At 41.6% G+C, this 16,688-nt stretch overlaps 1 protein-coding gene across 9 annotated transcripts in view; it reads left to right on the top strand.

The window, feature by feature from the left end:
• The window catches only part of ENOX1 (ecto-NOX disulfide-thiol exchanger 1), a 365,454-nt gene extending 358,002 nt beyond the window's left edge, over positions 1-7,452 (top strand). For all 9 annotated transcript variants that reach the window (XM_052664577.1, XM_052664568.1, XM_052664573.1 and 6 more), the window contains 3 exons: positions 1,124-1,226; positions 4,141-4,226; positions 7,098-7,452. In XM_052664577.1, the coding sequence (XP_052520537.1) occupies positions 1,124-1,226; positions 4,141-4,226; positions 7,098-7,229 (321 nt within the window). In that variant the 3' untranslated portion in view covers positions 7,230-7,452. The remainder of the gene's footprint in view (positions 1-1,123; positions 1,227-4,140; positions 4,227-7,097) is intronic.
• Positions 7,453-16,688: the final 9,236 nt, after the last annotated feature.

Raw genomic sequence — 16,688 nt, 5'->3', positions numbered from 1 at the left:
CAAATGCATGTTTTAGATGGGCCACATCATTAAACCAAATAGCAGATATTAGATTGTGTGCTAGTAGGAATAGTGGAAATCTGATTGGCTGCCTAGTCCTAACAGCACCCCCTAACTCCCTCAGCCAGAACAAGAGCCTGTTCTTTCCCAGTCCCTCCCCAGATCATCTGCAACTTCATGCTCTTTGCTTCTGAGGTTTTGCAAGGAACTGCTGAGCATTTCACACAGCAGATGCAGCAGTGTGAGTCACTGCCTCACCCAGGAACACGTTACTGTACATCCGTCACTTCATGGAAACAGCCCATGTATATGCTTGAATACTGTGCAGTGCACTTTAGGACCACTTACATGCCTTTGAAGTAGAGATAATTTGTTTATTTCACATATGCCCAAGAGGAGAGCAATCTGCATTGCACATCTGCCTGGGTACCTCTGATGGAACATCTAGCATGTGATAGCTTGGCTTAGATTTGGATGGTTCAGGCCACCTGATTGAAGAAAACAGAGCTCAAAACAGGAGCCTTGACCAGTTTGGCCTTAAGGCTGGCTCTCCCTCAGTCTGCAAAACAAGGAGGTTGCATACAGACTGCCTATTAGGAATGGTCCTCTAAGTATGCCTGGGCATTGCTTGGAACACGGGCCAACACCATGCTGGATATTGGCTGGAGAGTGTAACAGGGTAGTTGGTTATGCTCAAGTAGCTAGAAACATTTCTGGTGACTGCTGAATTTACTCTTATAGCTGTAGCTGAATGTTTCCATCTACATTCCCTAGAGGAGGTCTTTGTTTACAGCTTTAATAGCTAGAAAATGTGATTTTTCTGACCATCTCCACACTTTATGGCACATCTTTCAAGCTGTTCTAATGAAGAAGCACTGGCAACACAGTTATTACTTACTTCATAAGCAAAATTTGTCTCTTGGGCAGTTCTTGGCTTAAAGGTACTTCAAAAAGTGTCTTAGTATTCTGCAAACAAATCAATTATTTATAATTGTCATGTCTTTAGATGTGAATTTAAGTAATTACCTTTTTTTTTAATACAAATTTGAAAAGAAGCAGAGAAGTTTAATTGAAATATATATAGTTTTCATGACCACCTGTTTTGTTTTCTTAAACTTTATAGGAAATCAATGTATTGACAGTAGCATTGGTCAACCAAGAAAGAGAAAAAACTTCTGAGAAACGAAGTCCAGGTCTAAAATCAGAGAAAGAGGCACTACTAATAGGTATGATAATCCAAATAAGTTTTTTGAGAACCAACTGTCTTCTGGCAAATTTTTGTTTTGCACATGTGTTTGCATGCATCTTTGCATTAATAAATGAGAAAAGAAAACTATCTTCCATTTGGATTCAGATTGCTTTTAGTAAAATACTGCAAGAGAAATTTTCCTTTCTGAAAAAAATAAAAAATAATAATAAAAAGGTGGTTTGTATTTAGAACTGCAGGATGAACATGTCAGGATTTCCTTTCCATCAAGATTTAGCAAGCAAGAATTGTATAACTTATTGTCTGATTGTTGGAAGAAATTGTGAAGGAGAAAGGGATGGAAATATTAGCAAAGTACCAAGCGAAAAAGTGTGTGCTGGTTCTACTAAGCAAACTAGATTTATGCTTTTGACATTAGGTGAGGGAATTGGAGACATGAATATTTATAAAGAATACCACAAGGACTGTCACATCCTCCACCGACAATAGAATCACTGAAAGAAACTCTGTAAGAATACCGAAAAATTCAAGCTCAGAGGTGGTGGGCAAGGTTGCTAGTAGCTGACACAGAGACACACAGGAATACAATTGCCCATGCTGCCCTTGGAGGGAGCGCACCCCGCTGACATCAGAGTGTGGTTTGCATTTGGTTTCAGCAGGCAGGTTTTCATGGCATCTAATGGCCATGGTCCCAAGTGCTCCCTAAGGCATGCTTGCCATTTGCCCTAATACTAAAAGACTAGGCTTCATTTAATTGGTTGGGTCCTTTCATAAAATCAGCAGTATCCTGGTAGGGGGCAGTTTCACAACCAACGTAATTTGTTTAAATGCAATTTATTCACTGGGAAAGTCGCTGCTTTCTTGCTAGAACATGGAATCAGACTGGCTGGACCGAAGAGGTCATTTAAAAGTGAAAAAATGCATTTAAATGTTTAAAGGGCTTAGCACACTACAGCAGACTTGCAGTGAGATATGGAGCAGTGTGATATACTAAAGTATATAAATTAAATTTAATTTGGTTATTATAGCTTTTGGATCTTTTAATTGTTATGAATGACATTTGACCTGCTGATGGCTAACTTCCAGAAGAAAGCTAGCATGGAGGGGATTTTAAGAATGGAATAAAGAGCTTTTCTTTTCCAAGTCACTCATTGCTTGACCATGACAAGTGGGAGAAGTTCCCCAAAGTGGGTATCATCCACTCTCTGGTGACATGCCCTGATAAATATGTAGTCTCAGTCCAGTTGTCACTCATCATAAATTCCCACAGTTTGCTCACTGTAACAGCCCAAAATAAAAAAATTGTTCAAGATGGACTTCATGTTACCTCTTCCTCTGAGACATATTCAGGCATCACAGGGGTAGAATGGGCCATGCCTCCACCTACTTACTGTGTTCGTCTCTGTTTTCACAACAGTGACTATTGTCTTAGAGGAAAAGAGTATAAAAGGAAAACAAAACTACTGAAACGTTACTGTGGAACTTCACTCAGCAACTACAAGATATTTACAAGTGACTTTGCATTGCATGAAAAAAACTGTGTTTGGACATTCTGTGCTGAAAAGTCCTGGGCACACATACAATGTCAATACAAAATACAATGCCACTGGTAAAACAGTGATTTGAATACAAATCGGATTTCCAGTCAGTCTACCCAACCGGTTAGTCTTGACTTTTGCCACAAGGGCTCACGTGTGTGTGCATATGGACACACACAGTGCAAGGAATGCAATTGCCTCTGGCATGTGCCATTGTATAAAATTAAATACGTACCTTTCTCTTTGCATGATCAGAAGTTTGTAGGTGTACTGGAAAAATAAGGGAAGGAAAAAGTTGTTCTTTGCAAAGCTAGTCTAAAATGAGTTAAATATGACTTATCGTTTTCAACCATGGCCAGAAAATCAAAATCTGAAATCCAGTATTATCCTAATTCATTCAGCACCAAGAAAGCAGTGTGGCCTGCAGTACACAAGATACAGTGACCCATTTTTGTCATTTGTAAGCATTTTTAATCCTGGTGTTTATGCTTTAAATATAAGGAACTTCCCCTACGGTGGTTCAGCTAAGAAACCCATCCAAACAGAGCTGAAAGTATTTGCTCTGATTCTTACAGTTCAACTCTCCCCTAACAGTAAGTAACATACATGCCATTCTGTATTTTCACTGCTGGTTTAGAAGAGGAGAAATTGGATCGTGCTTTTAATAGCAATCCTGCTACCCCAAATCATGTTTTCTATGGTCGTTATTATGCCATCACTTGATTTTCACTGCAGAAGAATTTTCTATGCTTGGATCCTGACTCATCCCAAAGCACTTTTATTCCCACTCCTTTTACAACAATCCTGTAAGCAACAACTGACAGAACCGGTTCTCTTTTAAGAGAAAATAAATGAGTAAATATGTCATAAAAGATCTGTGTTTTCTTCAGTAGCAGTTAGGGGTAATATGGATTAAACACATTTCATAACCAGCATCAGTATAATTACTAGAAAAATTTGAGGGAGTGCAGTTTGTGGCACAATTATATGAAACGTTTTCACAACAGAACATCCAGTGAAGGGGAAAAAAGCAATAATTTTACCATTACAATATCCACAATTTTACATTGGTAAATCAAGCATAAAATTGGCAGTTGAAATGCTTCCAGCAAGTCTTTGTTTAGAAATTCCTTTATTCATCAGTATATTATCTTGGTCACTTACTTGCTAACTGCTGTCATTCCTGAAGATGAGCTATTGTGTTTACCATGTTATTATGACTGTATTAAAAATGTGCTTTTTTCTTATGCTTATGGGGTTGTGTAAGAAAAATAAGAACTGTAATTCATACTGAAGAACCTGCAAGAACAGACTATTCAGATATATTTTGCTTATTTGAACGTTACACTGTCTGAGGTGATTTCAATGCTTTGTGTGCATTTGCTTTTAACACAGGTATCATCTCCACATTTCTTCACGTCCACCCTTTTGGAGCTAATATAGAATATCTTTGGTCTTATATGCAGCAGCTGGACTCCAGGGTAAAAAAAAAATACTAATAATCTAAATCTGTTTTCTCTATAGAAATACTGTATTTTTTGTTACTGCAGGTTAAACTCTTTGTGTGTTTCCATTAGAAAGATAATAGGATACGGGGCTTGGGGGTTTGCAGTCTTTATTCATTCACAAATTACAATGCACACACAAACCTGTGTTGAGGTCCTTTGCCTTCCTCTGGTTAGTTATTCTTTGCGGCAAAGAAGAGCAAAGTTTTAAATGGCAAAGACTAGCAGCTGGTTTCATGATGAATACAGGTGACGAGAAAGAAAACACAGTAAGACGTAGGTGTATCTATGGCTACAATGTAGAGAATTTTAGGTGATTCCTTTTTCTTCTAACAATTGTTAGTCTTGCATCACACCTAATGTGAACTTTCATTAACAAATAAGTGGACCATGAAGCTTATCCTTTGTCTAATGAGGAAGCACAGAGGGCCTCATAAGGGAACTGGCTGACCCTGTTGCTAAATTCAGAGAGCCAACACAAAAGCGAGGCCAACACACCATAGCATGAAAAATATTTCTTAATGCATCAGTTCCTACAGTTCATAGCCAATGGATACCTGTGGACAAGATACTTTGACTTTTAAAAAATTTACTTTATGATAAGATGAATCAAGCCCTGGAAATATCTATTCCTCTCCACTGAAAATTAAGCCAGTCAAGAATGAGGAGCTGAGCTGTGAAATGTCCACCTTTGATCAGGTGCGTGCTACTTTCAGCACTGAGCAATGGCTCTGCAAGATTGTAGACTGCAGGAGATACTGGGCAAATGCAGATGTCACCTTCTGATGAGCCACAGCTCTGATCCACATCTGGCAATACATCTCCTGAACATGGGTACGATGGTGCTTGCCTAGATTTGCTTGCAACGTTGGGTGAGGATAAAGCCACGATGTGCACTTGGGCTCAGAATGTGAGCAACATTCCTTGTGTGGTGCTGTTAGATGTACCTCCGGTGATCCTAGTAATGTTCCTGAAGACTTCTTCCAGCCATACCATTCACAAACAGGATCACCGTCCAGCTGCTTTGATGGGCTGCTTCATGCCTCTGAAAGATCCTTCTCCTATTTCTATGAAGTAAAGGAGATGCTCTAAAAGCAGATCCTTTAAAAGCAGAGAAGATCTTGAGCTAGAAACCCAATAGAAATCAGAGAGCTTGCTCAGAGAAGAAGGATGATGTTTTAGGCATTATATTTGGACCAGGACAGCTCAGATTTTGAAGTGTTTTAATGTCCACTGTTGCCCACAAAAACAAGGGATTAAGGGAAGCTCTTTGGCTGCCTCTCCCTTCACTGTTGCAGACTTCTTTGTTCACATGTATATGCTCTTGTCCTTGAGTTTCTACTCATGTGAGTAACCTATTGGCTTCTGTGAGTCTGCCAAGATCAGCCTTTAATTTGCAGATTCAATGGATGAGGCATTGCCTCCATCCCTCTGAGATGCCAAATTACCAGCCCATGCAGCTACCACTCAGCATACCTCCTGCATAATAAACACAAGCTGCAGAATTTGACCTCACTGGTTTACTTTGGAAGCAACTGCTTGTAGCAACAAATTACTTTTTAATAGCGCAATCCTGAGATGCAATCTCTGAGATTAATTTCAATTACTTTCCATGGTTAGCCTGTCATCTCTCACCTGAACAGGAATGATAAGGTCAGCATACCCATGTGGGCTGAGGGCTCTGTACAGAGCTCAGATACATTACCCAAAGGTAACCAGCTATTCATTACTGCCATAAGAGTACGTAAAAGATGGACCTGATTACTCTGGGGCTCTAGACTGACTCCAACACAGATTTTTCAGCACCACCTTAACAAATCATTTAATCTTTCTGTCTCAGTAACCTCTTCAGGAAAAAATAAAAGGTGATAGGTACTTTCTCATTTCCTTTGGGAGTAATGAGGTGGAATTATTGTGCTTTATGATTGTACATTGGTTTTAAAATCAAACTTTCCACCATAGAAGTGTCCTACTAGTATGAATAAGCAGAAGTGCCATCACTGCAAGAGAAGCCTATCAAATTGTGGAGATACTTGTGGATGGCAAGCAGAACCTATGTATTTCTTTACTGTTCCTTGCATGGTCATTGCTTTCCAAGAAGTAGCTGCAAGACAGAATAATTCATTTTTCCATGAACATTCATTCCTTGACTTCTCTACTGGTTATACCAGAAAGGCTGTATTTTTGCAAGTGTTTTCTGCAGTGGGAGGACATTTCAGATAAAGACTGTGACCATTTATTAAGCTTTCAAGACAACAGAAGCATCCTGAGCTATGCTGATTCAGGAACTTCACTGCTTGTTTATCTGGGGCTGCTGACCTGACTGGGAGAGGACGACTCCATGAGTAGTCAGCTCTAAATAAAGAAAGGAAGCTGACTGAAAATAAAGAGAGGCGTTAGGCTTTTTAGAAGAGGAAAACTGATGGAGTCAAGTGGAGAATTCAAGAGTTCTGAGGATGAGAAGGAAGAAGAAAGTCCTATTGGCTTTCTCCTCCTCATAAGTGTACTTGCAAGTGTCATTCTTTGCACAGCACTATGTGATAGCAGCCCCAAAACAACAGTTCTCATTCTTTTGCAATGAAACTCCACTTTAAGAAAGTAGGATCATTCCTGCAAGAAATCTTCATTTCTTTTGGAGTCTGGAAATTCCATTCATGTCAGACTAAGACTGAATATAATAATGATTGGCTTTGCTTTCACTTGCCTTTAATTTTTTTATTTACTTACTTATTTATCTATCTGCATATCTATCTATCTGTCTGTCTGTTTTTATTTTTGGTTTATTTCATCTTTCTAATCTACAGGGCAGTCTTCTTACTTTAATTTTTACCTCTCTGTCTTTCCCAGATCTCTGCAAATGAAATAGAAATGCTTTTAATGAGACTGCCACGCATGTTTAAACAAGAATTCACTGGTGTAGGAGCAACACTGGAAAAGAGGTGGAAGTTCTGTGCCTTTGAAGGAATTAAAACTGTCTGACTGTGACTAGTAATGAAGCTATGCAGAAGAAGAATTCCTAGAGCATGGCAGGGTTATAAAGTATTAAAGCAAGAAATTTGGGTTTTGGCACATAGTAGTATGTTTTCAAAGTTATCCAAGCCTAATTTTAGTTACATTCGTGACGTTCTCTTGTGAGTGGAAATGTAGTTGTGCACCAATTCCTAAAATGAAATAAAATAATTATAAAAAAAAAAAAAAACAACTTTCAAAATGTGACAGATCTGTTTCCTATGAAAACTGAAGAAAGATACCGCAGTCATAATGATTTCCAAATACTACATGTCCTACATCTAAGAAAAGCTCATTGAGCAAGCAGTTAAGGAGAAAGATTCCCCAGCTGTGGTCACTAGGCCTCAGAGATGTGTATGTAATATGTAGTAGAACTCATTAAGTTTCGTTATTGAAAGTTCTTTCTGTTTAGTAAGAGAATTAAGTAATTTTACAGTGAGGAAAAGCATACCAAAAGAAAACTTGAAGATGTGTCTGAAGTTATTGTATTTTGTAAATTAAGTTATATGCTGTACCAGGGATTTTTGCCTTATTGAAAGAGGCCTGAAAATGTGATTGGAGTCCTCGAGAATGCTTTATCAAGAATATTATTTTTCTAATGTAACTATTCTCCATTACAAGTTCTTTTAACATGGATTGCATATCAATTTTCATAAACATGTAAATAAGGAGGAAAACAGTGTTACTGTATTGTATTTGGTATGTAACATTCAGGTTTATGCATCAAAATAAATATTCAGTTGCATTACTGTTACAAATTTTATAGCAAATATATTAATTTTTATCAATAAATATGACTTCTACCATATTGTTTGTGCAAGTTTTTGTTCTGATGTTTCTGAATTCTTTATCAATCCAGCAAGAATCTTCTGGCATTTGTCTCTGTCCTCAACTCTTAATTGCATATAACTTGAATAAATTAATTGGGAATCAGAAAAAGCGCTCGCAAGGTTAACTATAATTAAAATAGCTGAATTTATTACTAGAGGAAGCACCAGCATGGAGTTTTGTTTAGCCGAAACGATGTCATTTGTTTTCAGAAGAGCAGGCAGGTTAAAAATGAACCTCATTTCCAGTGTGGTGCTGGGTAGTCACAATGCATCCAATTAGCTGCTCCTACTAACTCTCAGTTAGTGCATCTGGCCTCTGGCCAGACAAGAAGTGGAATAACATCTAGTGATGTTCCTTAAGTAGGGACACTGACCTGAACCGTTATTTAGGATTTACTGTCAAAAACACAATACTCCTATGAGAGCTAGCAAAAGCTGAAGAAGTGTGTGTATAAGCCAACACTGGTGAGTATGGCAGGAAAGGCTCCTTCCAGAGCCCTGTTTTGAAGAACTGCATCAGTTCAGCATTTAGCGTGGTGCTGAATAAGCAACAGCAGCTCTTTAAGTCACACCTCTGTGCAGGCAAAGGAGCCATCCAGAAGAGAGCTCTCCCCATGACAAGGGGGCATCAACGGAGGGAAATATGGCAAATTGCAACAGATGCAGAGAGTACCTAGACACATGTCAGGGTGATGTTTCACTCAGGTTCTTCAATAAACAGCAATTAGTGTCAATTGCAATTAGTCATAAAGGAACTTTTAACATGGCTGCTAGTAATTACTTCTTCAGGACTTATTTTTCTCCAGGCATCCACCTGGAATACAGAAATATTAAATGAAATGTTACAATTAGGATTGCTGCAGGAGTTGTTTTGCAGTAAGTTACTTGGGTGAAGTAAGTAATTATGTACCAGTTCTGCTAATGAAAATTAACTAGTTTAATCTAGATATCTACTCTTTCTTCTCTTGTGATCATACAGATTCATGAATAATTCAAGCAAAAATGTGTTAGGTCTGACAGCTCTCATTTAAGTACTGTAACATAAATGTGTATGGATGGCACTTAGACTGTGGAGAAGAGACATAAGAAAACTTTCACTTCACCTTTATTCATATCATATTTTTTCATTATATTAAGTCCTTCTCTCTTTTCTCTCATGTCCTCCTTTTTGTTTCCTTTCAGCTCCTCTCCCACAAAACTAATCCCATCCCAAATTGCCAGAAAATATTTAAAAACTGACAGGACTTTGTAGCAATCACCACATTGGCTCTGCTTGTGTTTTCATTTCCCTTTTCCTTCCTGAGTTATTTCCTGTTTTTTTCCTAGAATGTAAGTGCTTTAAGAGAGTGGATTTTTCCTTGTGTAGAATCAGCTAAAAGGGAACATCCCAGAGTGCCCTTTAGATAGTGACAGCATCCTGAAAGACCTAAAATTTAAGTCTAAATATCATGCAGACATCCTGCAATACTGTTACGTATCAGTTGAGACTGTGAAACTCAGTGGGACAACTTTTCAGAATCAGGTTGAGCCCCAAAGTTGGCATTAAAGTGATGCACTCAGTGGCTTTGGGGGAAACTGAATGAAAATGCTCAGCTCTATTGCTTAGCTGTCAAACTGCTCTGGTGATGACTCTTAGGGGTTCTACATGGACATTTGGAAAACAATATGATGGGATAAATACAAAGAAACTAACTTCTGAAAGATTGCTTCTGCAGATACATTACTGATACACAGAGAAGACAATGATGTTCTGGAAGCCAGTGTTAATTTCTAGCAATGCACCTCTTAGCTTGCTAATCTGAGTAGTAATGTCAGTGAATATGATGCCATCACAGCCCAGAATGATTCACTCCATATGAAGCGTATCACTGGATGATGGCTCTAAAACCCTGGAGCTATAAGTGACATACTCTTCTTAGCACTGTTGGGCATTGCAGCAAAACAACTCGTGAAAACTGAGAAATTTTTACAAGAGAAATCTTACCTCATTCTCTTGACGAGGAATCTCATCAATGAATATAAACACCTGAAGGGAGGATGCAATGCAGACAGAGCCAGGCTCTGTCAGTGATACCCAGTGCTGGGACCAGAGGCCATGGGCACAAACTGGAGCACAGGAGGTTCCCTTTGAACACCAGGAGCCCTTCTGTGCTATGCAGTGATGAAGCACTGGCACAGGCTGCCAGAGGCTGTGGGGTCTCCTCCTTGTGGATCTCCCAGAGCCATCTGGATGTGGCCCTGGGCACCCTGCTCTGGGTGTCCCTGCTGGGGCAGGGGCTGGAGCAGGTGGCTTCCCTTCCAATCTCAGCCATTCTGTGATTCTGTGAGAGCAGCGTGAGGTTAATGCCATTTACTTATGCTAGAATAATCAGTATGATGGAAAAGCAGACTACCCAGTCTCTAGGCCACTTGATAATGATGACAGGATCAGACTCGTTATCAGCTGCCATAGAAGGCAATGTGCTCTCTCCCAGAAAGAGAAAGATGTTGAAGTGGCTGAGTAGCAATCAGTGAAATGAAGTAGTGCAAGACTGACCTGAAGCAGGTTTCTCTTGTGTCAGTCTGAAGGAGTCCACACATTTGTCAAAGACTAAGCATCATTTACAGCTGGTGGGAACATCACAATTGTAGTTGGAAGGAACACAAGAAAAGGTGAGGCCAAAAACAGCACACCATCAGGCTAAGCAGGAAGTCAATAGGTAAGATTATGCAATGGCCTGGCTTGAAACTGTAAGCTATGGTCTAAGGTCATAGCAGCATCCTCTCTTCTAAAACTGAGAGGATGGAAGCAGATTTGGTTTCCTATTAAGCAAACATTCCTTGGGTATTTTGCCAAGAGCTGTGAGCTCAGTTAACCTGAAGACCAGTTCACTAAGAGCTTTTTAGCTCACCTTTTGATTTGAATCATCTTAGAGTGGTCACAGAATTCACTTTCAACATTTTAGGAGCCAGTCTCTTGCTGCGCTGTGTTTGACTCTCACATGAAGGATTAGGAGAGACAAGAGGTGCAAAACTTCATAGACTAATGTTCATTTCACCCTGCACATTTAGGAAGATGTATGTACTCTCTCTGATAAACTGCATTTTATTTTTACAAAAGATATGCTTTTTTATGAAAACTTCATTATCGTCATTAATAAAAATTTTAAATATCACCTTGTGCTATTGCACATAATGAGGTCTAATTTTTAATTGTACGTTTAGGCAAAACTTGCATGTTCATAACTGTCAGACTAAGACATTCACTTAAGGAACAGCAATACTGGGATTTAGAGAAAATCTGGTATTAAGCAACATGTAACTACATTCAATTGCACATCATGTACAGAGAAGACTATTGATTCTTTAAAATCAGAATTTAAAATCAGAATTGTTTTCACAATCAATGTCAATATGACAAAAATTTTCTGCTCTGAGTTGAAGAGGGGGAGGTCTGGGGACAAGAAGGGGGAAAGGATGTGATCGATTTGGGAGATAGATTTTTTTTGTGCCTCCAGTAGTAGCTAGGTCTGATACGGGACTGATGTGTACTTTGCATCATATTCTGCCCGTTGCCTTGATGTAGGACCTTAACAAATGCACAGAGCTCAGCATTTGAAGTGTGAGGCTTGTATCATCTTTATCCTGTGAGACAGTACGTACAACTTTTCTTGCCCTCTTTGGCTTGTCACTGTGGCTCCCCTGACAAGATCTGCAGCTGTTTTACTCTGGCCTTTCCCTCAAAAAGAGCACAGAAACTGCAGTAAATTCCTCCAGGTTCTGTTCCTTGTAATAAATCTGTAGTCTCCTCTGGCAGCAACTGCCGAGATGCTCAGGGGAAAGAAAAAAAAAAAAGACATCTTCCTACATTTATTGGCATTAACTGCCAATAAAGCAGGATAAGATCTGCAGGACACTGTTTGCTCTTACAGACTCTCTCAGAGCACAGCTGACGTGACTGCTTGGACTGACTTCCGAGTTTAAATTGAGTGTTTCTAAAACAAGTAAGTTAAGTGAAAAAGCAGCCAAATCAAGAAATTATGTTTACAAGATTTTTAACTACATAAACTCATTACGTTGAATGCGTGGAAACCCTAATTTGTAAACAAAATCAAATGGGTATGCTCGGGAGTAAGTTTGATTAAGAGTTCTGCCTCACATTGAGTAATAAACAGCATGGCTGCTCAGAATCAATGGGCTGGCTCCAATGTGTACTGCTTCTCAATAGGGAGATGTCTAGGGGATAGCAAAAGGAAAAAAATATGTATTCCTTTAAGCACAGTAGAGAGCGCTTCTGCAACCCTACCATAGCAATATTATAATCAATTGCTCAGGCTTCTGGCTGGTGAGTACTTCATGCCAATTTATATGCCTTTGCAGACATTATATAGAAGCCCAAAAGAAATAATCCACTTGGACTACTTGTCTCATAGCCAAGTTACAGTTAGTTCTGTAGTAATTCAAAAAGGTGGATTAAAACACATCGCCCATATAAACACCCAGCCATAACCAAGCTTATCTGGTGATGGGAATAATGTATTTTTGTTTGGTAGTTTGTTAGAAGAGATCAGTGTTGTCAAACCTTGATTTTTCCTGGCTTCTTCTAGCCAGTTTTGCTTTTCTCTTTAAGACTTAATAATCCTTTAGTACTGCATATTTTCTACCTGTGAATAAATTTATATATTTCAGACTTCTTGCTTCTCAGTATTCTTTCCTATAAACAGATTGAGCTTTTAAGTGTTCTGCAATAAAGTATTTCTCTTCCATTCTGCAAATCATTGTTTCTTTTTTTTTTTTCCTTTCTTCCTTTTCTTTTTTTTTTTAAATATCCTTTCCAATTTGTCAACACCTGTTTCACAGCGTGCCCAGGAAAGCTGTTAGGTGTGTTAATCTGATCGATGCTGTACAAAGACATGAAGTCATGTCTCTCCTCCTGCTCACCTCCCCACCTCCTGTTCTGCTCAGACTCTTAGCTAAAAAAGCAGTAGGACAAGTAAATCACTGTTGGGTCATCTTGTTCATCCTCCTGGTCTAACAGATTCCCCTGCGTTTGTGCTTTTTGGCATGCCCAGCATGACTTTTCAATCCCTCTTGATTGGCTTGCAAGCACAAGGGCAAAGGTCCCACCCCATGAGGGCATTTTGGGGCTTAGCTCCCATGCATGGCCTTCAGGATTTGCTCTTTATCAAGAGGAAAGACTGGTTAATTCCACGATGTTTATAGACTTACATGATTAAAATGGGGTAATCAGATCTGCTGTCAGGATGTTAGCTGATCGCATCAAGCATTCAGAGGGCAATCGCAAAGACTTTGTCTAGACTAGGGTTTAAATGTGTGTCATTAGCACATATTAGCTGATACATTTTAAAAGTCTGAGGCAGACAAGACATAATGCCTTTAATGTGAAAAACTGGCTGAGTTAGGCCCTTGGGCATTGACGTCTATGCAGGTTTGTCTATTTCAGAGTTCTAGAGTAAGTTAGCCAAGGGCTTGTCTGCAAAGACTGGTTAATTTGGAAGAAGGGAGGCTATGAATTTAAAGGACTACAATTACTCCAGGTCTCTAAGACCAAGAAGAGATTAATTCTCAAGTAGTTACTTTGAAATAGCTCTATAGAATAACATTATACTCTTGTCTAGGTAAGTTTTGTTTTTTTTCTAAAACTTTCCCTCCAAAACAAAACAAAACAAAACTTGATCGCCGAGGATCGCTGTTTCACAGCTGCTCCAGCCTGAAGCGCAGCGACTGACTGCGAGGTACGGGGGGCTGAGGCAACAGAGCAGAACAGAGCAGCCAGGCAGCTCTCGGCCGGGCAGCTCTCGCGAGAACGGCCGACGCGGCGGGAGCGTCGCCAGGGCAACGGCTCTGCACCCACCACCTCTTGCCTAGAAATGGCCTCAGGAAGGAGTAGCGGCCGGCCGCTGCCCAGTGAAGAAGGTGTGAGAAACACTGGGGCTGATTTATCGAGGAGAAACAATAAGCCACTCCTATACGGGACTCCCCATCAAGGACGGCTGTTATCGCCCTCGGGTGAGTGATAAGTGCGGGGGCTTCTGTAAAGGACCCGGCAACTGGGCCAGCACTGCCGGCAGCAGGGTGGGGTTGATAAGGCGCGCCTCATTAAGGCTATTTATAGTGTTTATACCTGCTGGTCTGCGATGGCTGCACCCCGGAGGAAGGCTAATGCCACAAAAATTTCAGAGGAGGTTTAGGTTGGACATAAGGAAGAACTTTTTCTCTCAGATTGTGGTCAGGCACTGGAATGGCTGCCCAGAGAGGTGGTGGAGTGTTCAAGAGGCGTCTGGATGAGGAGCTGCATGATATGGCTTAGTACTAGTGGTGGCAATGGTGATGAGGAGACGGTTGGACTGGATGATCTTATAGGTCATTTCCAACCTTGTGATTCTATGATTCTATGATTATGGAGACCCAGAAGGCAGTCCCATGCTCACACAGAAAAAAGAATGCAGCCAAGAAGAACGTGGAAACTCAGACTTAGGCCCCAAAACGAGATGCTAGCATGCAGGTCACTGACTGTCATGAGTGCCAGAGCCTGGCCTTTGAAGTACCAGATGATGGTGTTGGTACTTGTATAAGATGTGACAAATTACAGGACTTATTCAGCCTGGTGATCAACCTAAAGGAGGAGGTAGAGAGGCTGAGGACCATAAAGGAGTGTAAGAAAGAGACTGACTGATGGTGCCAGTCCCTATCGGCTCCAAGATCTGGGAGCGTAGCTGAGGCACCGCATGGAGCATCTCACTCCCTGCAGCCTCATAAACAGGTGAGAGAGGGGAAACGGCAGGCCGACAGTGTTGCAGTGAGCCTCCTGTCCTCTCCTCCACCTTAGAGCAATTTGAGAAAGGGGGAGGAGTTGGAAACAGGTACCGGTTTGATGAAGCAGGCATCCCCCATCCCAACCATCCTCGGCCCCGCAGGTGCCTCTGCGTAATAGGTTTGAGGCCCTGGAACCCAAGGGAGAGAAGCGTGGGGATGTGGAGGGAGGTCCACCCATGAGGTTGCCTTGGGTACAGCAGTCGACCCCACACCTCAAGACTGCTTCCACCCGGAAGGCCAGAAAGGTGGTGGTTGTCATAGACGACTCCCTGCTGAGAGGAACCGAAGGCCCTATATGTCGCCCTGACCCTGCCCGTAGAGAGGTGTGCTGCCTTCCTGAGGCACGGGTCAGGGACATTTCTAGGAGACTTCCTGGTCTGATTCGCCCTTCTGATTATTACCAGCTATTGATAGTCCAGGCTGGCAGTGATGAAGTTGCTGGGGAAAGTCTCAGGGCTATCAAGAAAGACTTCAGGGGACTGGGCGGGTAATCAAGGGAGCAGGCGTGCAGGTGGTGTTTGCCTCCATACCTTCAGTGGCAGGGCAGGATGCTGAGTGGTACCAAAAAACCCACCTCATATATAAATGCCTTAAAAGCTGATGCAAATGCAGGAATTTTGTTTTTTTTGACCATGGTGCAACTTACTTGGTGCCTGGTATGATGGCAGATGGATGTAGCCTGTCTCTGAGAGGGAGGAGGATCTTAGCTGAGGAACTAGCAGGACTCATTGACAGGTCTTTAAACTAGGTATGAAGGGGGAAGGGGACAAAACCAGAGCTGCTCGGGTTGAGCGGGTCATTCGAGGGTTCGTACCGAACTTGATAGGTGATGACGGTGAGGTACAAAGTGATGGACTGGGGCAGGGGGGAGTTGGGGATGCTACTGTTCTAGGGAAGCCTAGATCCTCTATAAAGGAGGTAAGACGGAAAGCCCAGATGAAGTGCCGTTATACCAATGCACGCAGAATGTCCATGGGGCCAGATGGCGTGCATCCCAGGGTCCTGAAGGAGCTGGCTGAGGTGGTTGCCGAGCCGCTCTCCATCATTTTTGAAAAGTCGTGGCTGTCAGGTGAGGTCCCAGATGACTGGAGGAAGGGTCACGTCACTCCCATTTACAAGAAGGGGAGCAAGGAGGACCCCGGGAACTACAGGCCGGTGGGTCTCACCTCTGTGCCTGTGAAGATCATGGAACAAATCATCCTGGATGACATGCTCGACCACATGAGGGATGGGCATGTCATCCGGGACAGTCAGCACGGCTTCATCAGAGGAAGGTCATGCTTGACCAATCTGGTGGCCTTCTATGATGGAGTGACGGTATCGGTGGATAAGGGAAAGGTGACCATTGTCATTTATCTGGACTTGAGCAAATCCTTTGACATGGTCCCCCACCACATCCTTATCTCCAAATTGGAGGGATGTGGATTTGATGGGTGGACGACCTGATGGATAAGAAACTGGTTGAAAGGCCGCAGACAGAGGGTAGTCATCAATGGCTCTATGTCCAGGTGGAGGCCGGTAAGAAGCGGCATCCCCCAGGGGTCTGTCCTGGGACCGGTGCTCTTCAACATCTTTATCAATGACATTGATGTAGGAATTGAGTGCACCCTCAGCAAGTTTGCTGATGACACCAAGCTGAGCGGTGTGGTTGACACGGTTGAAGAAAGGGATGCCATTCAGAGGGACCTTGAGAGGCTAGGAAGGTGGGCCTGGGTGAACCTGATGAGGTTCAACACGGCAAAGTGCGAAGTTTTGCACTTGGGCCGGAGGAATCCCAGGCATC

This window comes from Tympanuchus pallidicinctus, unplaced genomic scaffold (assembly GCF_026119805.1).
Source record: "Tympanuchus pallidicinctus isolate F22 unplaced genomic scaffold, pur_lepc_1.0 scaffold6, whole genome shotgun sequence".
Classification (NCBI taxonomy): Eukaryota; Metazoa; Chordata; class Aves; order Galliformes; family Phasianidae; genus Tympanuchus; species Tympanuchus pallidicinctus.
The sequence above is the reverse complement of the archived record's forward strand: the minus strand, read 5'-3'. Positions and strand labels throughout refer to the sequence as shown.